This window comes from Lepisma saccharinum, chromosome 24 (assembly GCF_977018435.1).
Source record: "Lepisma saccharinum chromosome 24, izLepSacc3.1, whole genome shotgun sequence".
NCBI classification, from domain to species: domain Eukaryota; kingdom Metazoa; phylum Arthropoda; class Insecta; order Zygentoma; family Lepismatidae; genus Lepisma; species Lepisma saccharinum.
The window spans coordinates 56,066,587-56,094,296 of record NC_139252.1 but is presented as its reverse complement, the minus strand read 5'-3'; the positions used below and the strand labels follow the sequence as shown (position 1 = coordinate 56,094,296).

The 27,710-nt window shown below is 36.8% G+C and overlaps 1 protein-coding gene across 3 annotated transcripts in view; it reads right to left on the bottom strand.

The window, feature by feature from the left end:
• The window catches only part of Marf1 (meiosis regulator and mRNA stability factor 1-like protein), a 127,436-nt gene extending 100,074 nt beyond the window's left edge, over positions 1–27,362 (bottom strand). Inside the window, exons 1-5 of one of the 3 annotated variants that reach the window (XM_083110916.1) lie at positions 27,230–27,362; positions 21,269–21,427; positions 12,792–13,099; positions 9,511–9,654; positions 4,447–4,607 (exon numbers count right to left, since the gene is read on the bottom strand). In XM_083110916.1, the coding sequence (XP_082967042.1) occupies positions 4,447–4,607; positions 9,511–9,654; positions 12,792–13,099; positions 21,269–21,305 (650 nt within the window). In that variant the 5' untranslated portion in view covers positions 21,306–21,427; positions 27,230–27,362. Of the gene's footprint in view, positions 1–4,446; positions 4,608–9,510; positions 9,655–12,791; positions 13,100–21,268; positions 21,428–27,199 lie in introns of all 3 variants that reach the window. The other 2 variants (XM_083110917.1, XM_083110915.1) reach the window with 2 other exon arrangements.
• Positions 27,363–27,710: the final 348 nt, after the last annotated feature.

Here is a 27,710-nt window from a genome sequence, read left to right as displayed (position 1 = left end):
CTGTTAGGAAGGTAAACGAAACTAAAGAAGGAATAAAATTAAATGGTGTGACTCAGTTGTTAGCATATGCAGATGATGTAGACTTACTGGGGGATGATGTGAATACAATTAAGAATAATGCTAAAATATTTTTCAAAACTGCTAAAGAGATAGGTTTGGAAGTTAACAAAGAGAAAACTAAATACTGTATATACTTACAGGCCGAAACCAAGTGTTAGGTAATAATCAAAATCTAATTATTGATAACAACTCGTTTGAACCAGTTTCCAAATTCAAATACTTAGGAGTGATATTAACAAATGAAAATTATATTAAAGAGGAAATAAAAAGTAGGCTTAATTCAGGAAATGCATGTTACTTCTCTCTTCATAAACTTTTGTCTTCTCGTTTAATATCTAAGAAACTAAAAGTTAAAATATACAAAACCGTAATTTTGCCTGTAGTATTATATGGATGTGAAACTTGGTCCCTTACATTGAAAGAGGAACATAAATTGAGATTATTTGAAAATAAGATCCTTAGGAAAATCTTTGGACCTAAAAGGGATGAGGAGACAGGTGAGTGGAGAAGGTTACATAATTTAGAACTACATAACAGTTGGGCTGAAAAGTTTGTAGGCTAACATAGTAAAAAATATTTTTTTCACAAAATTCGATTTTATTATTCAATATAGTTGCCTTCGAGGGCGATACAACGATTATAGCGGTCATACAATTTTTCGATGCCATTTTTATAGTACGATTTCTCTTTAGCCTCAAAATAGGTCTCAGTTTCGGCGATTACCTCTTCATCAGTGCTAAATTTCTTTCCAGCGAGCATTCTTTTAAGGTCTGCAAACAGGAAAAAGTCACTGGGGGTCAGATCTGGAGAATATGGTGGATGGGGAAGCAATTTTATTACGGTTGAATATCGCTAAACATTGCTCCGAATCATCAAAACGTTGTTGCTTTTGATCGATTGTGAGCACGCGTGGCACCCATTTTGCACACAGCTTTCGCATGTTCAAATATTCATGCACAATATGTCCAACATGTTCCTTTGATATTTTTAAAGTCTCAGCTATCTCGATCAACTTCACTTTACGATCATTTAAAATTATTTTGTGGACTTTTTTGATGTTTTCGTCGGTAACAGCCTCTTTGGGGCGTCCACTGCGTGCATCGTCTTCGATGCTCATTTCGCCTCGTTTAAATTTAGCAAACCACTTCTCAACGGTTGATTTTCCTGGTGCAGAGTCCGAATAATGTTTATCAAGCGAAGCCTTGGCTTCAACAGTATTTTTTTTCGCCAAAAAGCAATGCTTTATTAACACACGAAATTCTTTTTTATCCATTTTTTCACAATAACAAAAGCTGCTTCACTCACAATGCTATATCTCACGAACTAATTATCTGGCAGCTGTGAAATTTATACACGTATCTTTTGAAGGTTAGTACTAAGTAAAAATCACATGGATTTCATTCTAGTAACGCCATCTATGAGTCAGCCTACGAACTTTTCAACCCAACTGTTAATTTGTATTCATGTCGAGATATTATTAGAATAATTAAATCAAGAAGACTTAGGTGGGCAGGCCATGTGGCACGAATGGGAGCGGAAAGAGGAGTTTACAGGATTCTTGTTGGGAAACCTGATGGTAAGAGACCTGTAGGACGGCCAAGACGAAGATGGAGGGACAACGTTGAGATATATCTAAAGGAAATCGGTAGGGATGGAAAAGAGTATATAGATCTTGCTCAAGATAGGGAAAGATGGAAGGCCTGTGTTGCTGCAGCCATGAACCTTCGGGTTTAAGAAGGCTAGAGAGTTAGTTAGTTAGTTAGTTAGTTAGATTATACTGGCCATGAGTCCAGATGCCAGAGCATCATTAGTCTGCAAAATGCAGTCCAGGGTGTACTATGTGTAAGTGAGGTTGACATTTGGGTGTACTATGGCTCTTACACCAAATCAAATTCTAAAATATTTGCCTGTACAATTTGAGATTGTATAGTATATTGTACACTCCTGTTCAGATAAAGTGGCACATACTTCAATTGTAACTAAATATATCTGTTTAGCAGTTACGTGGAGAGGATCATAAGCTTATTAGAGTGAAATACTTCCGACTGATTAATCCTATAGAGTGATGCTTTATATGAACAGGAGTGTACAATGCAAAAGTATTTGTGTTTTGTTATTTAGCATCATTTTTCTACCACTTTTCGCTAACTGTGATGATGGAGATGAACGATTAGATAAAATTGATGAAGGGACATTCACAAACACCCATGCTTAGGGCAGGATTCAAACATGGGAACTTTGGTAGCCAAGTCAGAAGCACATTAATTAAGGTGCTCGACCACTAAGCTGGATTTGCCTTTAAATATAGTTCATTAACAAACCTGCTGCTATGTGGACCAAGAGAAGAATACTGTCTTGTGTATACAATGAGTCACCAACCCACGCCCAAAGCTTTCACTTCCGTAACCACCTTGTTTATTCTGCAGTAGAAGAAAGCGAGATCAAAATTATGTTCTGGATTTGCAGCGTTCAGGAAGTGTGACGGGAGGTGAATGCTTGAATTCTGCCAGAACAGCGTCACTTTTTCTCGGTGTCACAAAATGTTCAGTTACAAAGTGAAAAATCATGGAAAATGGCAATGAGGTTATCACATTGCTAACATGGATTTCGGAGTTCAGATTTTCTTTCGACAAACGAAATAGACCCATTATCTCCAACAGGTAGCTTTATGTACTATGTCAAACCATAAATGTTAAAAGTGATTCACTGATTCTGTGTTTGGACACCCAATAGGACCAGATTAATGTTGGTTACGTCTTTCTTTCCTTGTAAACTTGTTCCGTCTCCTCATGAAGCCGCACGGTGTAGCAAATGCTAGAGGAAAATAGAGTACATGCCAAAATTGAATATGTGATGTGAGTTCTGATCTACCTAATTGAAATTTTTAAATTTAAATTACACTCTACTACATGTATACTTAAGCAAAAATGTAGAACTCTTTTCAATCCAAACATTAGAACTTGATTATTTATAATAAGAACAATATTATTCAACTCAAGCATAACAATTTATTGTTTGTTACTGAGGTGCCACTCAACTGGTCTGTCTCAACACAGACTTTCTTTGCAAAATTGACTCATTTCATTCAAGTTTTAAAATACCGTATTTACGCGTGTATAGTGCGCGTGCGTGTATAATGTGCACCCTGGTTTTGGATGGGTAAAAGTGACACAAAATTATATCTCGTATATAATGCGCAGTACAATCCAGTTTCAAGAAATGGCTTTCTTAGTTGTAGGTCGTAAAGCTGTTGCTAAGCTGATCAAGAGTGGATGACGTCGTACCTATTCAATTGTTCATTCCTTCTTTTTTCAAAATATTTACTTTTTCTTTCCGTGACTAATGTAACATTTATACGTGGCACATTCAGGACCTTCCACATAGCAGTTAGAAGCACAAGATTTCTTCCATTAAGGAATTTACACACTCCATGTATGTCATATTATTTGGCCAGTAATACATTTTAATTTTTATTATCTTTTTTCTTATGTTTTCTTTCATCCAAAGTACCATAAAAATTAGAACGTTTCTTCATTTTTTGATGAACTTATTTCAACCGCATTTCACGTTAGTGTCGTTATCTTGTATGGAATACTGTTTCCATATTCAGAAACTGCAGGATTCAAGCTTTACAACGATATATAACATGGTAGGGTTCCATAAACATGAAAAATCATTGCAAGTGTCCCAAAATCATGGAATGACCCTGTACGGTTTCATGTTGGCTGTCTGAATTATTTCGTGCATAATACGCACCTCAGTTTTTGGGGGCAAAAATTTTCGAAAAAAGTGCGCATTATACATGAGTAAATACGGTATTACTTATCCTGAAAAATTACATCTGATTAGAATTTGTTCTGGAGCATTAAAATAACTTTTCATGTCGTTTACATTTCCTCTTGTCCAGACATATGTAACAGATTTGTGACACACTATATTCTCTCACAGACACTGTGTCTAGAGTTTAAGTCCACTTTATGCACAGATAGGCTAATCGGGACTGGACCTAAAGCTTAAAGTGGGATCCAAACTATTATGTACCTCCACTGGGTATCAGACTAGAGACCTTTTGATTACAAAGCAAGAAATCACCACCACGGAATGGGGGATGACACAGATACGTATCGTTACTACAGTCAGTCAACTAGACAAAAATTCAATTGAATACTCTAAAAGTAATTTCACAGAGGTCCTCTTTCAGAATTGGGAACAATAGTGTTTCGAAACATGAGTAGTTTTCGAAAAACTCAGCTGACATAATCCATCTCAACAGAACTAATGATTAGAATTGAATTTAAAATAAAACGGCAATAAATTAACGAATACAATAAAATATGAACTTTTCTTACGTTATTCTGTTTAATAAACAACATGAATATGAAATACCTGTGTCTCAGGTCACAAAGATCTGCAGCAAAATTGATATCGCCAGATATAAGGATTATTGCAGCTGGACTGCCATGAATATCTGCAAATCGTCGAATGGACTGACGGAGCTTCTCATCTGCGGCATTTTTACATGTTGATGCAACATGTATCAGGTTTACCTGAAATCAAGACACACTGTTAACTGACATTGGCACACGATTGGACAACAAACAATAAAACAAAAATTTACAGAAAACCATGCTAGGGATGTGGCAACTGCCTGGTTTGAATGTTGGCTTACGCCAGGGCAGCTCCTTTCAAAAAACTGCTATGATATAACAAAAACTAAAAAAGCATACATGTGACTATTCATGTTGTTTGCTTCTGCTGTTGCCTAGACATTTTCAATATTTTCGTGGCTACATAAGTCTATTAAACTATTGATAATAGATAGACAGTAGCGAAAGCAAACAACACAAAAAGTCATGTAAATACTTTAGAAGAAATTCTAAGCATATGGAATTTTTCAGAATTTGGAATATCAGTGGTTTTTTGAAATGAGTGGAAATTTCTAAAACAGATGCCCTGGCATCGGCCAATGGTCCAACTGAGTCTTAACAGAACGAAATTAATCAGATTCATGGCAAAAACAAGTCTCAGCATGCTTCCATTCCTTAAAGCATAATTACAACTTTGAATTCAGTGTAATACATACAATTGTTTAATTTTTATTTACTGAACTATTAGAACAACTAGCTGTCATGTATGTATCTCAGAAGCCAGGTCTCTTTGGGTGCAAAAGGTATAACGTATTGTCATAATCACACCTAAATACCAATCAGAAGTTTATTTACTATATTAATAATGTAGTTGGCACGAGATTCGCAAAGGTTGCAAAGGTCTCGTCCAAGTAGTTTACCGGATTCACATTGGTGGAGCATGTTTACGGTGCACTAGCAAAATATTTGCTTCAGGTAGTTCGAGAGTGTCCCGCTATGTGGCTTTCATGTCGTCCATCAATTGGGATTAAGCCATGTTTTTAAATGTTTAATTAAATAACACAAGGGATTTTAAAATTAACGAAGGAATAGCTTTTACGAACAATGAATGTGATGTCAAAATATAATTTAATAATTTCAAGGTTCTTCACTCAAATTGCGCTGGTGACGTACTTCATGCAGAAGCATCATATGTTACTACACGGCTGGAGCGCTGTGGTGCAGCAAGCCGGTGAGAAGTGCCATTGTAAATCCGGAGGCTGGAGCACCGTAAAAAAAAGCTTGCAGACCCGGACGCAGGGAAATTCAACTGTTAAGATGATGGACAAAGAAATGTGTGGTGTTAGTATGTGCCGGAAACAAATTGATATTTGTAGCAGTGCAATACAGAAGTTTCGGAAGGAAACGTGTTGTCCATTTGGTATCACGTGAATGGATGAAGGTTCCACAACACTCACACGTCCAGAAATTTATGTTGTTCACAACTAGGAAGAAATTTCTTCAATCTATGTGCTCAGAGCATTGTGATCGGCCATAGTGACTTGTTTGTTACAATGTGCTTTGCACGTATAAGGAGAACAACAGCTTGACATGATCTTGTAAAAGTTTTATTGCCACAGTTATAAATAACGTTTACAAGCTTCTTGCCTCGTTTTTTTTAAAAAATACAACAGGATTAAAGATATCCGACACAAGTTATGCAATGTAAGGTCTTTTGATTACGAATAAATATAGTTTCTTCATGCAAGTTGTTTTAAAATAAACACAAGAAATAACCACGTGATATGAATGGTTATGGTAGCTCATTGGTCATACTAATAATTAGTAGGATTGACTTTGTATCAAAACGTAGTGATCCTACAGATAATTTGATAATCACCAGAATGTATTCAAGTACATCTGAACTTATACATATAGAAATTTATTTATTCAATAAATGTAACCAGATTACACACACAGATTTTATATCAAACTTTTGAGTTGTAATCTCGTGTTTGTACACTCGAATGTAACGGTATTATGAGAATGCTTATGATACTAAGTTAATATGATGTAATCACATATTTGTACACTTAAATGAAAGAATATTGCCAGTGAAGTTGTGGCGTAAAGTCTACAAAGGTTAATTTTAAAATAATACACTTGAAGGTAGCAATATAGGGCAAGTCAAAATGATGGACCCAATTTCAGACATTTATTCTGTGAAATATAATAAACAAATGTTATTGTGAGACATGTGCTAAGAAAGGTAAACTGTCAAAGTTTTTTTCAAACAAATCACAAGTGTTCTATGTGAGCACCTCGCGTAACACGGCACACATAAAGCCGATAGTCTATCTCCTACCAAACCTTGTGTAGCATGTTGCGGTCAATATCAGCAATGGCTGCTGTGATGTGAGCATGCAGGTCATCCAATTTTGTTCGAAGTGGTGGTACGTAAACATGATCCTTGACAAAACCCCACATGAAGAAATCACATGGGGTCACGTCAGGGGAACGAGGTGACCAATGAAGGAGAGGTCGATCCTCCGGAGATGCACGGCCTATCCAACGTTGTTCCAATGCCCCATTGAGATGTTCCCGAACGCTGCCATGGTAATGCACAGGGGCACCATCCAATTGGAGAATGAAATCTGTGCTATCCTCTGCAAGCTGTGGAAGGAGCCATAGTTGCAGCATATCAAGGAAAACAAGTCCTGTCACAGTACGTTCATGGAAGAAAGAGAGCACAGATCCTTTCATGGGAAATGGCACAAAAGCCATTCACTTTGGGAGAATCGCGTTCGTGTTCCACAAATTCATGGGGGTTAGCAGTTCCCCAAATCCTTATGTTGTGTCATTCACTTTCCCTGAAATGTGAAAAGTTGCTTCATCACTGTAAATTAACCTCTCTGAGAACCCATCTGTTTCCATTAATGCAAGGAAATCAGCACAGAAGGACGCGCACAAAGCATAATCAGTGTCTTTTAAGGCTTGAACTAGTTGCAAGCGGTAGGGTTTCATTTGTAAACGTTTCCGCAGAACCTGCCACAGTTTTCTGTGGAAGTTGAAATTTTCTCTCTGCCCAGTAGGTGGACTTCTGTGGACTCTGCACGAAACATGTGCGCACTCGTTCCACTCTCTCTTCCCCAGTCGATTTTCGTTTACAGATGCAGCCCGAATCTCTGAAATGTTCATACCACTTACGAATTACCTTCCCCGTAGGTGGTTCTCTCCGATATTTGGTACGGAAATGCCGTTGCACACTAATCACAGACTTGTTCACATGATAATCAAGCACACAGAAAGATCTCTGTTCTCCGGTCAACGCCATTTTCCTGCTCGCTGCTGACTCCTAGCGGTAGAAAGTGGAAACACTGTGTGGAAACTAAACTTTGAAAGTTAACCTTTCGAAGTGCATGTCTCACAATAACATATGTTTATTAGATTTCACAGAATAAATGTCTGTAATCGGGTCCATCATTTTAACTTACCCTGTATTATCAATACAGACTTATCAAAGGAAATTTATTACCAATAATTTTATTTTTTTATTTCATTTCAGCATTCATAATAATGCAGTACCAGTACAATCCAGACAAATACAAGGTACACAGTGTCTGTTTACAAATAAAACATTTTGTCAAACTTTACCTGCGTTCACTTTCCACAACTACTTAAATAATACCACCCACAGTGTTTTGCATGCTCATGTGTGTACTAATCATAAAATTCCCTTTCAGGAGGGGGGATTCTTGTGTGCATAAAGAGGTTGATAGACTATATTAGAATTTGTGAAGGGGTGTAAGCCAGATTGCTTATCTGATATCAAATATGGGGTGAATGTGATGAGCATAAAGACATTGGGATAGATTTAGATATATATACTATTTGGTTGTAATTGCAGCAAAGGTGAATAAACATTTTGTTTTCACAACCAAATCAGTCAGGCATAGGATATTCGTAGAGTTCTCGAATTGAGTTTGAGTAATGAGTTAACTGACCTTTGCTTCATATCATTCGTGGAGTTGCATAAAGATTCTTTAGGTAATTCACTAAACGTTCAATTTGCATGTCTGTTACCCTCCAGCCTGCGTATCCAGCGCTACAGATGTCACGCGAAACCATGTGTTGGGGTTTTGTGTGACGTCACTCATTCAGAGGACACTGGCTCATAAGTGGAAGAGGAATTAAGGTTCATGATCAAATAGGCTAATTGGGAACTGAAACAAGAGTAGTGCCACATATTTATAAAAGATCAAGATTTCAGTACAAAAACTTGGCAAATTTCAGGATCAAAAGCTGTGTATAAAATGGCATTTTTGGTGTTAAAATGGTGAATGTCACCCTAAATTTGATATAAAAACTACACTAAATACACAAAATCAGCATTTAATAGTGCATTTATATAGTTATCAGAGCATTAAGTTCATTCCTGTGTAAACAAGTCCACTTGTGCTTCTCAAATATTTACAGCACAATTGAATTGCATAAGCTGCAGGATAATCAAACTTCAGAAAGTGTCATGTCAGTGAATAAACAAAATTTCATGTTCAAAGGTATATATTTTGGAGTTCATTTCACATTGTTTTGTGACCAAAATGGTAAGAAAACTGCACCTGACACCTATCAAACACATGAAAAATTAATGCTACAATGTGTTATTTTAAATTTCGTGTTTCCAACAAAATGAAATATGCATCGGGAATCGAACACGGGATCCAGTGACTACAAGAAGACAGTGTTGCCACTATTCCAACACCGATGAAGCACGAGAAAGAGAAGGAGGGAGGTAGAGGGTAGGAGGGAGATATAAAATTGCTATTTTCATTAATTTGGCACTATTATTATGTGAATAAAAATTGATTTAATGACTTTTACTCTATTTTGAAACTTCACAGCCTGATTTCTGACACATTATGCTAATCGGTGCTACAAGAATAACTGAAAAATTGACAAAAGTGATGCCTAGGACTCAATCCCAGAAACTTTCGTGGGAAGGTTTTCAGTTGAGCAGTCAAAATCCTTGGCCACTGAGGTTGCCCATGCCCAGGTAGTAAAAACTATTCATACGATAAGCAACATGCATCAACATAAAACTCACCTGAGCATCATTAAGCTCTTGAATAACTTGGCTATTTTCTTTTTTGACGTCACAAACAACAAGAAACTCTGCTTCCCTGTAGCCAGTGAAGAACATATCACGAATCATCTGGGCCACTGACATGGCAGAACGTCCTTTGGGAACCTACAAATGCAAACATACACAAAAATACATGCTGTGATAACCAGGAGACAGAAAGTACATTCTCTTGTGCATTGTAAAACTGGGCACAGAATGAGGTGTGGCATACAGTCAGGGAAAATTGACACACTGTGTCATGAAGACACATATGGGGGGATATGGAGCTAGTTTTGAAGTGTAGGCAGGAAATCTTCCGAAAAAAGATCTATTTTTTCTGAAAGTTTAAAATGTGCTAATAAAAAATATCAATATCTTCTTCTGTATTATTGCAACTCATGTTGATTCATCCTCAGTATTGTCTTTCTCCCATGTTTTTGAACTGGGACAGAACCTGCACACGCACCTTGTAGAAAAAATCATGCTAATGTTGATAGCGTCTTTGTACCGAATTGGCACACCTTTCTGATATTTTCCACACACTGAATCTGTCTCTACAATGTACAAGGAAATGATGCGGCTATCAGACAAGCCTTCAAAACGAGTGTGTTAGAAGTTTTCCAAAATGATGGAAGGCATTTTTCACTCGCGTAGTAGTTTACGCAACCTTTATATCTCAAAAACGATTAGAGATAGAGACCTGAAACAAAATTTATTTTGTAGCTAATGAACCTGTGATATTCAAGTATGCCTTGCTCAAAATTGCATCCTAAGTATGAAAATGATGGTGGAAATTTGGGTAACAATAGTTTAAAAAAATTGGATTCTTAAGCAAGATTTTTTTAAATGAAGGGGTTTTGTCTAAGGCTTGAATTTTTCTTATGTGTAGGTCTACCTGAAGGGTGTCTGCACATAAAATATCAGTGCTTAGAAATGCACCTGTTTTTTTCAGTGAGAGCTCAAACATGGCAATTTATGGAACTTTGACTTTTTGGAGGTTAAATATCTCACATGGGTCATCAAAAAATTTAATATTTGGCACAAAGGAAACCCTGCATGAACCTAACCTATATGCCTTCATCGCATGGTGTAAAGCACAGGGAGCACTTCACTTTACTTTTGGCATGACCCTAACTCAGTAAAAATTTCAAATCATTTGGGCAAATTGAGGTAGCGTATGTAACCTATTTGCGACACTGTGAGTAAGGTTACACTACATGCAAACCTAAAATAACAAAGCATAGTTAGATAATTATTTTAAAAGTAATGTACAGACTGGAGATTACAAGTTTCCGGACATTATGTGATTACTTCCAGAAAATACATAAGAAAATGGGCCAGTATTGCACAAAATTGTAGAAAGATTTTTGAAATTTTTCCGAAAAACCAATATGCCTATATCAGCCGATTTGAATAGAGCAGCCATGTCAAACTTAATTCATGAGTAGGGCCGTATAACGATAATGTCAAAACTCTCCGGGCTGCACACCCCCAACCCCTTGAAGTCCAGAACTAAGTGGTTCAACCCTAACGAGAGGATTCCAGTGATTATTATTGTAGTATCGATATGTAAATTTTATATATAGACCTTCAACCCCCTCCTTGCAGTAAGTTAGCAATCGCAGGGCGACGCAACAAAAACCAAAATGAGGAATGCGCTTCATCTTCCCTCACATACCACCCTGTATCTAAATGATTACACGATTACGTGTGTGTGTAATTGTTGTGAAACTCATTTTATTTAATATCCTTGCATGTTTTATTGAAATAAAATCAAACAAATATTTTTAGATGGTGATAGTATTTTACATGTTAGTTTCGAGTACAAATTGGTTACAATTGTGGAACCATTTTTGCAAGAAACTGTTTGTGAGCAATTATAATTTTGTTTACCATAGATTTGACACTTTTTGTTGCACTGTAATTCAATAAGTTTAATTCGAAAGTCAGGACTTGCACACGCATCATCAAAAGAAAAGGGAGCAGAGCAGTGAATAAGAATATTGCCCTCCGCCCCCTCTTCATTTTAATATTCACATTTAAATATAAATAAAGTTCAGGAAAGTATAACTGAAGTCTTGAAACCTGTTTCCAAATTCATCATGTAGTATTTTTACTATGGACAAATAAAATATTCCTGAGAAGTTGGGGAGGACAAATTATATCTTTATAAAAAAAAGTTATAAGATAAAGGAAGACTGTAAAATTTGCAAAATGGCCTCCACTTCCTTCAATTATCAGCTCTTGTGTCATGGAGAGGAATCGTTCAAGTAATTTTACTGTCATATCGAGATGAGAATCGCATCCACAAATGAAGAGAGCTAACTGTACTACCTCAGACGACCGTACTTTCACATGTTGTGAGCGAAAAGGCAACAACACGAACAATTTTCACTTTCAATTGTTCGTTGACTAAGTCATCAATCCTCTCCTCAACTGTATTTCTGATTTTTTAAATATATTTTTTTATTAGCGTCGCTTTTCTGCCACGTTTGGTTAATGGCGACGATGAGGATGAGTAATGATATGCTCAGGCCAGGATTCGAACCTGCAACCTCTGGTGTTGTAACAGACTGTGCTAATCACTCGGTCACAGAGGTGGGCAAATTTATTTCGTGACAAAGAAATACTTCTGAATCAATTAACTTTATCAGGGTACAAAATTTCTACGCTTTTCAGTATTCACTTCACAACAAAAGTACGCATTTCACTTGAAAAAGTCTACATTCCTCTTCTATAGTCGCTTTCTTACTCCCACAAGGTTTGGGCAGTGACACAGCTCTCTGAAACTTTTCATGAAACTGACTTTTCTTCAAGGTAAACCCTTCAAAATCAAGAAACAGACTCATAGGCGACAGAAAGTATGCACACTGCCCTCCCCCAGCGGCAAGATATATCTGTACTTCAAAAGTAACCTGTCCATCAGCTTGCTTAGTTGACACCACACCTACACTTTAATGGAATGTATACCTGTGTAGGGAAAATTGGTCATTGTGGTGAAGTTTGGATGAGTCTGGTCTCGTGTCACAAAAAGAGAGAAAACGGGATAACTACAAATGTATAGATAGAACTTCAAGCATGAAGTGTAAGTGGGGCTAAGGCGGGCTGCATTAAAGGATGCTTGCGAGTTTGACATGGCTGCAATCCAGTATTGATTAATGTGTCCCATCCCTACAATATACTAAAAAAAAACATATCAGCGAGTTTATCACAACATACCCATTCTCCTGCTCAACCACATATTGAAAACGTTTGATACTAACCTGGCAATTCTCAATGTCCCAGAATACTCCAATAGGTGGAAGTAACGGAGGCACCGACCGCAAGGGGACCGGGCTCCCGTCACTCTGGTACCCACGGACAGCAGTCGGCAAGTGCCGAATCTTTGGCGAAAACCTGGGTTCTCCGACATCGGACTGGCTGTCTGACGTTTCGGAGCCTGAGACATATGGGGAAGCGGAATGCGATCGCCTACGGAATTCCGAGGTCGCCGGAAACTGAAAACGGGGTCTCAACAAAAGAGGCTCCTCACTCCCACTACAGAGGAGCAGGTCACCTTTTTTTCTTCGCTCTGAAAAGGATATTGGTAAAAAATCGTTACTGCAAATCCTTATCATTTCAAACTTAACAAGGCATTGCACACAAAGGATATACAGGGCTGTTCATAAAGAAAGTAGCACTTTTGAAACTTCATCCTGTGTTTACTTTTCAGGACAAATGAAAAACAAAATCATGGACACTGGAGAAGGTTTTTTTTTTTGCATAAATGTTTTCTTTGCAATAACCCTGGGAGTATTTTTCATTGCAAGCTGTTTGTTATAATGGGTTGGCCCATAAGTTCTGGCATTTTATTTTTAAGTGAAAATAAAATGTGTTGGCAATGCATTTTATGTTATTCGATACAGATTTATGTGCTCTACAAAATAGTGTGTTTAGTTTTTTTATGCTGATATACTTTTTGTTCTTTTCAGGTCATTAAAATGGAGTGTCAAGTCGACAAAAAAGAGCATTTTCGACACCTTCTGCTTTTTGCATTTAATCAAGGTGCCAAAGCCACAAAAGCTGCTCGAGAGATTTGTGAAGTGTATGGTGAAGAAGCGATGCCTCTTAGGATGGCTCAAAATTGGTTTAATCGATTCAAAGATGGCAATTTTGACCTCAAAGACATGCATCGCACAGGACGCTCCGTTCAGTTCGGTGAGGAGCGACTGAATCAGCTTATTCACGAAGATCCACGCCAAACGACGACGGAATTGGCAGAGATAATAGAATGTTCCCACAGTACCATAGAGCGTCACTTTCACTCGATTGGAAAGGGTCAAAAGTTGGGTGCATGGGTTCCGCATGCTTTGAACGACAACAACAAAAATCAACGAGCCACAATCTCCGCTGGTTTGCTTGCCCGTCATCGGTCAACTCATGGACACAGGCAGCGATTCCTCTACCGAATTGTTACCGGCGAGGCATCGCTTCTTCGCCATACACTTCACAAATCTCTCTAGCAGCTTCTGTGGCTTTGGCAAATCGATTCAACGCAAAAAAGCAGCAGGTGTCGAAAATAGAACAAAAAGTATATCAGCATAAAAAAACTAAACACACTATTTTGTAGAGCACATAATTCTCTATCGAATAACATAAAATGCATTGCCAACACATTTTATTTTTCAAGCAAAATTTTCACTTTAAAAAAAAATGCCAGGACTTATGGGCCAACCCAATACAACCTGGGCACACAACATATTCCACTTTGAGCTCAGCTGTGTGTGACATGAACTGGAATATTGTGTGGATGTATGTTGCCTAGTTTATGTCCTGTGATATATATTGGGTTGATGCATAAATTAGTAGCGTTTGAGTTTGGTATGGCAACACTGCGGTGTTAGAAGTTTGTTTAGCTTTTAATGTTCATCATCTGGAGTGGCCTTGTGGTTGTGAATACGCATTGAATTTTACAGATTTGAAGAACAATAAGTTGTCTAGTGGGGAAAAAAAAACATTTCAGACATATTCTTCTGTCCGAGTTTAACAGATGGGCAAATGCAGCGGAGGCAGCTTGAAACATTTGTCCCTTGTAGAGGTAGAATGCCCACGGGGAAAGCAGGGCAACAAAATGGTTTGTCATTACAAATAGGGCATTTTTGACTTAAGCGTTTCTCCACGTTCAGGAAGACCACCGGGCTTTAATGAATACAGTTTAAATGGTTTAATCCAAGAGGATCCATATCAGTCGACTCGAGAATTAGCATATGTGATGAACTGTGACCATTCAACCATCGTGCAACATTTGCATTCCATGGGTAAGGTTCAGGATACCGCACGTATTAAATGAAAACAACCAAATCAGCGAGTAGGCCAGAAAGACTCAAGTGATGCGACACAATAATGCACACCCACACTCCGCTAACATGACAAAAGCTGCTATCCAGGAGCTTGGTTGGGAAGTTAATCGACATCCTCCTTACTCCCCTGATCTTGCACACTCAGATTGCTACCTTTTCAACTCTCAATCCATCAATCTTCAAGGAAGCTCGTTTGTTGACGAAAATGCTCTTCAAACTTGGCTTGATGATGCTTTTAACCCCGAAACAGCTGATTTCTTCAGGCGTTGAATTGAAAAACGCTCCAGTATTAGTAGACAATGAAGGAAAATATATGTCTTTTGTTCATCTCAAATTAGTATCAAATAAAAATACTTTTGTCATGGTGAAAAAAAAAATCTACGAACTTATGCATCAACCCAATAGTTGTTACAAGCTGAGTTTGATTTAAAGCACAACTCATTGTCAGATATGCTAATTGGGGATGAAATACTGTTCAAAGTGGGATCCGAACCACCATGTGCCTCCACCCTTAATTAAAAGTAACAGATACCACTAGGCTATCAGATAGGACTGGTTATTACAAGCAAGTTAATGCAGAACACATGCTTGCTTAATCACTCATTTGCAATCTTTAAATTATAAATAAACATGTTTGATTGGCTATCCTGAAGATGAGGATGAATGATGGTAAAGATGAAAGACCCATTACAAACACACCGACACAACACAAACCACACAGAGATTTACACTGGCTGCAAATACAAATGTAAGTCTCGTTAATCTGCAAAATGCAGTCCAGGGTGTAGTTATGTGAAAGACAGGTTGACATTTTGGTGTCTTTGGAAAAGATCACCCTTAAACCCCTCAAGTGTTGTTTTTAAGTCCAATGTAGGCTCAGATAGGCTAATCCAGACTGGACCTACAGATTAAGGTGAAATCTGAGCCACTGTGAAACCTGGGACCCCTTGATTACAAAGCAACCACTACGCCATAAGGGAGGCCCTTATAAAGAAAAGTGTTAACTTGTTTGCAACAACCGTGGAAGACAGAAACTCTACAATGCAAACAATACATACATACTGTATAGCAAATGATATTGAACACCTCTAGCATCATTCCAAAGAAAAACGCTGGAAAGAAATAGAGAATTTCAACAGTCATCTGCATTTTTTATAAATTTTGTTTCTTCTAAATAAATTCTGCAGCTTATAACAGATGATGGAAAATCATCATGTCTTTGTATGCAAAAAAATTCTAATACCCTTTTCAATTGACTGTGTGACTTGTAATCTCTTGTGTGATAAATCCTACAAGTTTACTCTCCTTATTTTCCATTGAGGGTTCAAAAGTGATGTAATCAAGAAGAGACACTATCATTCTAAAGCTGGCAGTGCCTCTCTTCACAAGCTACAATGTTTCCATTAGCAGAAGAACTCTGAGGATGTAATTACACAGACTGGCATATACATATCATAAAGTTAACAATGAATAAATAACAACCATCTCTTAAAATATCTGACAAGGAGAGCGTGTGTTGTCTGAATACATAATAAAAGGTGTATTTATTTACCTAAACTACTTTAAGATCAGTCTCACCATGGGCGCCGACTACGTGGGTGCTCCGGGGCTCGAGCACCCACATAAATAATCTTGTGGGTGCGTGGCACCCACAAGATTTTTAGTTTCATAAAAACAAAATAGAATAAATATTTCTCACTTGCCATTATCAAAAAATAATAAGCAATTAGAACATTGAGATGGAAGTTAAAATTCCTAACCTCTAAAACATAATTGTTTCAAATGTGTTTGTGCAAAGGCAACAGACAAATATTTTTTGAAATAATTGATGTGGCTGTGGATTCGCTAAATCGTAGATTTCAAACAAAGGTTTTGGAACTTATTTCACAATTTGAAAACGTTTTTGCGGTCAACAATGACCCAAACATGATTGAATGATTTGGCAATTTTGCATGTTCATAAAGAAATGACTAAAAATATTGACATTGCCAAAATTGCAAACAAATTCATAAGTGCAAATGACGTAAGAAGGAATGTGTTTTATATTGAAAGTTAACATGTCATGATTATTATTATTATTATTATTTGGTACATAAAGTTAGTCATTTTGTAGTTTCTGTTCACAACAAAATCGTTGCATAGTTCTTTCTGCAATACAATTAAAATTATTTGCATTTATGAAGATTTTTTCATTTTAATTTGTATGAATGTGGTATTTTCTTTTAGTAACGTGTTGATAATATCATTGCCTCTTGCAATCATTGTGCATGTAAGTTGTTTAAAGAAACAATACTTAATAATTACAGACCGCCATTGATATGGATGCACCCACAGAAATTTTGGAAAGTCGGCTCAATTGAGTCTCACATGATAATTAATTCAATCTTTAATAGCCCTGTCTAGTTTGATACATTTATTGACACCAGGTGTAGTGCAGGTGCTTCAGAGTGTCAGGCTGCTGCAAGAAAATTGCATTCAAACAAGTAGACGAATATTCTGCTGCTGTAAATGTACATTTCATTTGTTAGCATGCACCACATGACCATATGCGACACTATACACTGCTCCAAAATGTAGTGCAAATGGTGCAGATACCAAATACACTATGTAAAAAAAAATCGAGCAAGTAGACTGCTCGGTGTTGCACTTTGTACGCAACACTAAGGGATAGTACAAAGAGAGTAAAAAAAAAATTGCAGCACACTGCCTGAAATTTCCATACTTTTTGCATCTTCAGTTCAGGAAGATAGATGTGGCACATTCTAATAGATTCCTTCTCCTTACAATTGTGAAAATTATTCAATATTGCAAACTAACCAAATAAACTTCACAACAATAATAATAAAATATAAAAACGGTATAGGCTTATCGCAGTTACTTTACCTCTTCGGATACATAATACTTAATGTAAGATTCGTATCCAAAGCTAAAAAGTATTACAATATCAGGGTGCGATATGATAAAATTCAAGGGTACAAGCAGATGAATCTCTATTTCAACCTCACGTATCACTGCCTCTCACCACCCACAGACATACACACAAATATACGAAAAACATTTACTTACTTTGTTTTTAATGCAAAACGGACCTTACTTTAAAAAAAACCCTCGTATTAACAACATAAAGGGTTTGTGTGATTTCAAAGGATATACTAATCTACAAAAAATCGTTAATTGCATGACAATTTCAATCAAAAATTTACCTAATCAACTTAAAATGAGAAGGGTGGATCATTAAGTATCGCAGATTTTTTTTTTTCAAAACAAGTTTATTAGGTAAGACAACACAAATTATAGACAATGAAACCACATCTTTTAGCTACTTTTCGACATAGAAGCCAAGTCTCTCAACACATTTTTTCCCATCGTGACACTAGTTTCAATATACCCTGTTCATAGAACTCAGTCATTTGGGAATACAGCCATCTGCGCAAAACCGATTCCACCAATTAAAGTGTTGGTCACCTAGGAATTTCTTCATTTGTTGTGCGATACTTAATGATCCACCCTCGTATTTTATCTTGCTATAATCTTCTGTCTGGCAGGTAGATTGTTCTAGAAAGGACACTAACAGAGGAAACGGATTGAATTCTGTTTTATTTTCCATGCACCTTTCTTTTCCTTCAATAAAAAAAAAGCTAAAGCAGGGTGGCCTCTCTAGGACCACGATAAAATTCAAGTATAATTCCCGGTTTTCAAGGCGAACTTTCCAAAAATTCAAGCAGATGTTTTATGCATTTCAACCTTAAAAATTACAACCTCTCAACATACACACACAAATATCTTCATAAAATAAAGGGTCTATGTGATTCAAACATCCAAAAATTATAATTCAAAAATGGTATATGAAATATAATTAAAATATTTAATTCAAAGTCTTGAGTTTCTATTTACAATCAAAGGCGCAACCACGAATTTTTGTCTGAGCTGGCGAGGAGAAAGTGCCAAGATAAACATACTAATATTTTTACTAATAATATAGTGTTAATAATAATGTTATTATTATAACATTATTATCATTATTGATTTGTTTTATTTTACTTCGCTTCTTGTACCACGTTTGGCTAATTTGCGAAGATGGGGATGAGTGATATGATGAAATTGATGAATGGACAGTCACGAAGATCCATACCCAAGCCGGGATTCGAACCTGCCGAAACCAACATTGTTGTTCTTATTATTATTATTATTAGTAGTAGTAGTAGTAGTAGTAGTAGTAGTAGTATGAAAGACGTTATTAAACTGTAGGTCCAGTCCCGATTATCTTTTCTGTGCATAAAGTGGACTTAAAACCACAAATCAATCAATCAATTTTACAACTTTTTTTTTTCATTTAGATAGTTCGGCACGCAGGGCCGACACCCGCCAGGCCTAGGGCCGACACCCACCGGGCCTAGGTATGGTTATAAACTTGATAAGACCAAGAAAAGGAGGAATTGCGATCAAAGCGAGGAAAAAAAAATTATTTGAATAAAATGTGAATAGGATTCGTATTAAAAAAGTTGTTTTCATGTCTATGGAGAAAAAATCAAGTAGAATTCACGCATAATTCCCAGAATTCAAAAAATTCCCGATGACTATCCACCCAGAATATGTCATTTAAAAGCAATCATCATATATCATATTAACACTATTCCTGCACTGTTATACACAGCATGTTACATATTACAGAAATACATGCGTATGATCAGCCCAAAAAATTTGTATGGGTGTGTTTGAATGAAATATCAAAATGGCACATGGAAATTTGTGGCCAACTACTACTTCATTCTGTTCAGGATAGAAAAAAATACCCTTCCTGAATTGAGGACAGGAAAGGTCTCACACAATCATGAAGTAAGGAAGCAAAAATTCTCCTGAACAATTACTGACATAAGTAGGCTTACCATATTTTTTGGGTCCAACCCAGGACATATTTGAGATCAACTCGTTACTGCTGAATTTTAGTTTTCTTTACAAAAATAAATTGAAATTACTTAAAAGCCTTAACATTTTATTGGAACATTAAACTATAAATTGTACAAGAAAAAATATTAACATTATTTTCTAAAATCAATCAATTAATTTTCAAATGTTTAATTGAATAATACATTTTCTGATGTTTAGGAAGCCTCTCTGTTCTAGGTAGCATTATCTCTTAGTTGACTCAGTTGCACTTTTCACTAGACATGACTTTTTTCAGAAATGGCTTGTTTGTTTTAAATTCCGGTTGTGAATATTCAATACCGATAGCTAGGGACAAAAATTTATGGTAAATAAAAACTGAGGAAAGCGGTAAATAAAATCTTAGATCAGCGGTATATACCAGCGGTGAAAAAAAAAAAATTGCACACACTTTTTCATTATGAGAGGAAACAACATACAGAAGAGCTATAAATTGATAAACTACTTCATTTTTGTATACTATACACATGCACAAGTACTTAGCTGTCCAACCAAAAAGAAAACATCAACACAAAATCACTTCATTTCTAAATTGCATATCTCAAGTGATTTATTCATTGTATGTATGTAAAGGATATCCTTGCTGTCCAACAAATAAAATAATCACTACTGCACATATACAAACACATGTTGAAAATCACATTGATAAACAAAATTCATTCATGACTGAACACAAATGACACCATTGTTTCCCTTGATGTGCGGGAACAGACTAATCTTATCGCTGCTACAGCTAGCAAGTTCAATGAAACTGGAAGTTGAAGTAGACATTCGGCGGAAGAAAGGAATGCAGCTTGACAGGGAACGAAGTTTTCGAACTGAGATTACGTGCATGGGAAATCCCAATTTGCAGCATCTTCCTGATGTGATCGAAGATAAAATGTTCTTCAGCTGCTAGTGGTACGAACCTTTAGGCAAACGTTTCGTTACAAATTGACAGTTTGCTCGTGCAACCTCGATTGCCGGTTTTTGCGTGTTTTCTACTTAATTTGATGATATTTCACGGTTATTTCGTGAAAAAGCGTTCATTTCGTGGAAAAGCACACATTTCGCATTACTTCGCGAATAAAACTCCTGCATATTTTATCATTGGGGGTGTAGTTACGTGCAGAATGTTCAAAATTGAATCTTTTTTCACATTTCGCCATTTCGTGCATGGCGAAAATTCAATGTCCCTACCGATAGCTATTTTCAGGTTCAGATTCTCAAAATCCCGGACATTTTGCAATCCCGGACAGCACTAAAAAACCAGAACTGTCCGGGCTAATCCCTGATGTATGGTAAACCTAGACATAAGTACCATGTGAGACTAGCTTAATAATACATACACACACTTTCATTCCGAGCCTCCTCTCCAAGAAAGCTAAGTACTCCACAACTATTTTTTTCAACAATAAAACCAGCACAAAAAATTCACTCTAAAGTAATGTACAATTACAAACTATGCAAAATCATACCTCTAGGTTTCTTTGTCCGTGTTCTTTGTGTAGCCATCAGAAAATCCAACAAAAGCTTTGGTGAGATCACATCTATCTTTTGGACTAAAATAATAATTTCCAACCAAAAGGTTTGGTTCACACACTGTCATGATTAAAATAACTATTCCCCCCGAAAATCTGCAAATAAAAATTGGGAACAATAAGAAAAAATGTATTAGAATTGCACTTTTATACATTGGTATAAAGTTATAATATATATACTGACACAAATTTAGACAGTCATTTCCAATTGGCTATTATACCAAGTGCTAGATAAAAATTTCAACCTTTAAGAGACGTATTTTCTTTAACTAAATGAGGTAATTGCTTAAATTGTTGAATTGTAATGATCTCTACAAGTTGTACATGCGACAAATATTGTAGTACTGTTTCATATATACACTGCAATATTTCATATTCTTACTTCCACACATTAAGTGCCAACAGAATTAGAGAACTTTACATATTAAGCACAACCAAATAACACAGATTAAAATGTGAAATTTGCATATAGCAAAAAAAAAAAAAAAAAAAAAAACTCCCAGTGATGTCGGCCACTTGGTGTAGCAACTGATTAAGGGTATATCTGCATCCTCCCCCTTCCCCCAATAAAAAAAAAACACCACACAAATGCCTAGATTGCAATGTTGTTTAGTTACTTGAATGGAAGTGATAATTTAGCACGAAACCTGAATTTTATTTATCTTTATCAGTGTCTGCAAATTTGCAAATCCTCTATAAAGTTTGACTTCAAAAACTAAATGCAATTTGCACCACAAAAACAAAACAAGGTACCAGTTTCATAGATCGGACACACATTAAAATTGTATATTTTGTGTTTCGCATGGTTCGTACTTACCAATTGTTTGATTTGATTTAGTTTATTTTACTTCGCGTTTTGTGCCTCTTGGCTAATTTGCGAAGATGGGGATGAGTGATGAAATTGATGAATGGACATTCACAAACAACCAAGTCCGACCGGGATTCGAACCCGGGACCCTTGGCATCGCAGCGCGATGTGCTAACTACTCGGCCACAGGGTCGGGCACTTACCAATTGTTTATTGCAGAACATAGTTCAAGGTGCCATTATGCTTTTTACATGAAAACAAACCCAATTTTTCACATTCTGAGTGCTTTTTTTTTATTATTCCTTTCTTCGCTTCAGGAACACACAATATGGCGGGCACATCTTGTGGGTATGCAGTGTTTCAACCTCCTTCACCGAAAAGTACCTACTATCGTGTTAGTCACCGGTGGAAATTATACATTATGCACGGGTAGCTGACGGATAGCCCCACGAACCATATACGGATAGCCCCACGAACCATTATGCACGGTAGCTGACTGATAGCCCCACGAACCATTCACGGATAGCTCCACAAACCATTTCCGATAAGGTTAGGTTACATTAGGCAACCATAGTAAAAAAGGGGGGGCTTGAAACACTGACAGGGGCTTACGTCATCAAATGTACGCAGCATCCGGTTGTCGTAGGGCAAGCAAATAAAAGTAATGGCAATTGTGCGTCGGTGAGATATTGCTCTTGAAAAATACATGATTTCCCGGTCAAATATATTCCACGATGAAAGATCATACCTCGACGAATGTTGTAAACCTTGGAGAAACTCATTCCTGTTAGTAGTTTCTTGTGTAAAATTGAAGAAATGTGTCTCCGATGTATGAAACTGTTACAAAAAAACAACAATAAATAGATACAAATGAGATGCTAAATAACTTAATACAGGTGTATACTTCGGCTGGTTAAAAAACTTCTGATTGCACCTACAGTTAACTTTTATTTTTCTTAACACATTTGCTACAATTTCCTGCATGCATGCACACACACACACAAGTATTGTGGGAGCACTATAGGGAGTGCTATGAAGGTCAAAGTCCCTCTGGACGTTCTTTTTTTACACACTCTTACATTATCATTATTTTGCCCCATCTTCCTACCAATAATGGCATTCAAAATACTTTTTCGACTGCCTGACCCTTCTTAACCCTAGAATGCTAATGCATCATCTGGCAGATAATGCATGTAAGGCTGTTTTCTTGTTTCACCCCTTCAACTAAAAAATCTTCCACTTCCCATCCCGTCTACCTTCATTTGGATCAGAGAGACTCACAGGGAAGTAAGCACTGGTGCCCTTTTACAAGCGTTCCTTCAGTGAGTTTTTAACGGTTTTTAATTTTTGTTCGCTGGCAGACGAAACATCAGTGTCTACGTACACCAAAACTTCATTAACAACTATCATCCTGAATGTGATAATGCCAAAAAATAATGCAGATGTTCAACAACAACAAGGTAGGAAAATCTGTGCATTCTGACCCTCAGCAGAGCAGGAGGACCAGATTTCTCGGTAACACTTTACTATACCGGAGACGGATTTCTTCAAATTTACAGGAGAAAGTACTTACGCAAATCATTTTCTGTAGTGTTGTTGATGTTCGAGAATGTAGTTTTGATCCATTTTAATGTGAATGCATGTGGTTTTCCACGAAAATCTATTTCCGATGTGCTATTGCTGCTGCCGCCATGATGTTGTCTGTATATGCTAAATTGAACGAAAGGAGTGCTAATGGAACCTAACCTAACCTAGTAGGCATACCTCGTCCCTGTGATGGTTCGTGGGGCTATCGTGAATTTTTGGTCAATGATTTTTGGGGCTACCCGTGGATGGTTTGTGGGAAATAAGGAACAACAATAAGTACCCGTTAATGTAAGAAATAGACATTATTTTCGTTATAAATTCATTATTTTACCTAAAGAAATGTTCCACAATGCAGAAGAGTATGTTAGCAATGTAAAAAATTGCGAAATAAATCATTGATAGGTGTCTCCGGTATAGTAAAGTAGTACCGATTTTTCTGCTCCAAAGCTATGTGTTGTGAACACCAGTCTAAATTGTTGGTTTGGGTGCAAAAATGTAATTGTACATATTCACTCAAGACAAACTATCCCCTCACCCACACTTACACTTCTCAAAATGTATTGATTATTCTTGTACTTGTAGGCAAAATATTACTATATTTAAATACTAATAAAATACAAGTGTTTTTTTTGTTACACAATCATTTATTACTGGAAAAAAGGTCACACTTGACCCTCCTTACCCCTCCAGAAAGTGAAATAAATGTGCTATTGTGAAGTAAAGTATGTCTGTTACTTCAGGGTGAGTAGAACAGCCCAATGCATCATTCAAGTGAATATAGCACCCAACACGACATTCCACAACAGCAGCTATAATATTACATTGTTAGGTTTGGGACTGATAGTAATTTTTGTCATTTTTTCTTGCTAGTTGAGTGTGTGCACAAACTGATTTTACTAATAAAAAGCAGCAGAAGTACTCCGAAATGGCAGGTTTTTACTTACACCGGTCATACTTTGGGGTCAAGCATCTCAGATATTTGAGTTTTCTGCAAGCTGGAGCCAAATTTATGTTACATAAAGCATGGAAATTTGTCGAATAAATAAAAACAACATAATTCTCAAGAGGTAGTGTGGGCCAAAGTCTCTACTTAGACTGGTCGAAAAGGTTGCTGGAGTAGCTCTTTCCAGCAAGCCCCTTTATTGTACCAAGAGGTGACAAACTCACAAAAAAGTGTGTTGCATATGAACTGGGGCTTCAACAAGACAACAAATATTGCAATTTGAAACTAATAAGAGGAGAGCACATCGATTGATCTATCTTGGTTAGACTCAAAGGGCACAGCACTAAACTTGTCTATATGACTAAGCAGCCTGATGGACAAGGGAGATAATTAGTTTGTTTAGAATACTGAAATGTGAAACTTAAGCTGTACGTTCAGGGGAACTAATTGCATTGTAATGATGCAGAAAGAAATGATGTCTTGAAAATTAAGTTGCGGTTTTATTTACCATTATCTAAAGCATTCTTGCTCATTTATAATGCAAAATTGTTTGCACGATGGGATGGAAGTTGTACTAAATTCAGTAAGTCCCAAACAATGGCACACTGTACATAGCCAAAGGAAACAAACTCATGTTGCATGGGAAAATTATAAATTACTATGAACTGGACAGTCTTTTCTATAGGGAGGTATGCAATGCCAGATCTACAAGCTGCAAAATCCCGCAGTGCGGGGGGCCCCAAGACAAGTAAGCCTTTAAGGGGACCTCAGTCATCAACATAGTAGACGGTTCGCAAAGTTACTCAGCGGTACAGAAACGAATACAATATATACAGGTAAATGTTAAGTTAATATTCCCTATGCATTTAGCACCGTGCCACGAATTAGAGTATGTGTAAGGGTAGGGCCCCACATATTTTTGATGTCGGACATCTTAGAGGTGATGTGATCAGCAACATGCTCTGGCTGCCTTTACTGGGATTATGCTTTTTACACCCAAATAATTTCGATCTTTCACATTACGAGTAATTCTTTTGGGCCCTTTCTTCCGTTGCGGAACATACAATATGGTGCACACAGCTGTTGATTATCGCGCGTCGTGCTTGTGTTTTGTCGATTTGAAGTGGGTATGCAGTGTTTCAACCTTCTTAACCGAAAAATACCTACTTTCGTGTTCATTATGTCATCACAAACCATTGATGGATAGCCCCAAAAACCATTCCCAATAGCCCCACGAACCATTTCTGGCAAGGTTAGGTTAGGTTAGGTAAGCATAGTTAAAAAAAAAAAAAATTCTGGTAAAAAAGGCACGTATGGACACAATGGCAAGACCGCATGACTTTCGACGCTCGTGCCATCTGCAGGTACACAATGGAAACAATGGCATAATGTTGTCGCTTTGCACAAAATGTAAGTTTATTATATCAAAAGTGCTTATTTATTGTTGTGCAGCATTCTACGGTGAGAAAATACCTCCAAGAACTTTCAAAATACTACAGAAACTCATTTCCGTAAGTAGTTTCTTCTGTAAAAATGAAGAAATGTGTCTCCGATATAACAGACATTTACCGTCAAATTCTCAGTCAAAAATTACATGTAAAGTATTATGTTGTATAATTTCATAATCACAGTAGTAGTACAGTCAATTTTTTGTGCAGCTAATTAATAAAGTTCGATATACCTTGGTATTGTGTGTGTTTTGTTGTCAAGTTATTGTAATTACAATCTTTCAAAGGTTAACTCAAGTGAATTAGGTTCCTACTACAAAAAACAACTTTGCTCCCCCCTATACAAACAGAAATAAATCAGTATTTATGCTTTACTTAGCTTTGTCTTCCCCCCAAATCTCTGAAGAAATCGGTGCCTATGCACATCACCCGCTTCCCATTTAATAATTGTTAATTAAATTAGATATGGCGACCAACAATATTGCGGACGTCCACTTGGAACACACCAGCGTGGTTCCCCTCTAAGCCTAACCTGTTTCTATCATGACCAATTGTACCCAGCCTAACTCCTTTACTTTTTATAGGGGATGTTAAGGGACTTTTGAATCACCCTGTAGGCCCTTGTATGTGACTTCGTCAACATGAGATAATAAAGAATTACACACACACACATACATTATGTAATGTAGAGGGGGCCCTTTTGATCTGGCACTAGAGGTATGCACTTACTGGCTCTTTCTTAGTGATAAAAATGTGCAATTTTTACATATACGTAGTTAGTATTCTATTACCATGTAATATTGTTAACTTGAGGAAATTAACGTGATTAAATATTGTACGTCATGCTCAAAGTTCTTGCGTAAGAAGTTTATTATTTAAAGATCTTTGACGTAATATTAATTCGCCATATTTAGCGAAACTTCAGTACACTATTTCTCATAATCCAAACATAAAACAATAAACACACACATACACAGCCTCTATTTATGGCATTGTTTGTTTTCAAATACCACATGCAAAGCCAATCCGAGGAAGGTGTTTTGTTTCCAGGTGCAAAAACAAATTACACCAAATATACAAACCTTATAATAAAGTCATAACTTCTTTCTTACATATATATTGGGATTCTCCTGCGACTTCATTTTCCTAGTGAATTACCTTCCCGTGCACTTTGTAAAAACATCTATGTGTTTATCTCTTCAGCTGCTTGCTTCACGATCGTGATTTGTCACCTAGATCTGCATTTGAAATCGATAAACAACGGTCAAGTCCACAGCAAAGAGAATGATCAGAATGATTGTCAAGTACACAGAGTACTGGCTGAATGGCAAAACGAAATCGTTGTGCTCCGTCAGTTTGCTAAACGCGGTTAAAAGTTGAAGCCACAAACTAGTAATGCTCACTCGCTATCGCTGCAATTGATTCAAACAAAAGTCTTTTATTAGTTAGAGAAACATCCTGTATATAATGTTTTGACGGTATAATATAGGTAGAAGGATATGACTTCTGTTTAATAAATTATTAACATGTGCAGAATGATGGAAGTTTGACTTTGCTTGCACGCACACAGTTGGAAGCAAAAACTACAAAAAG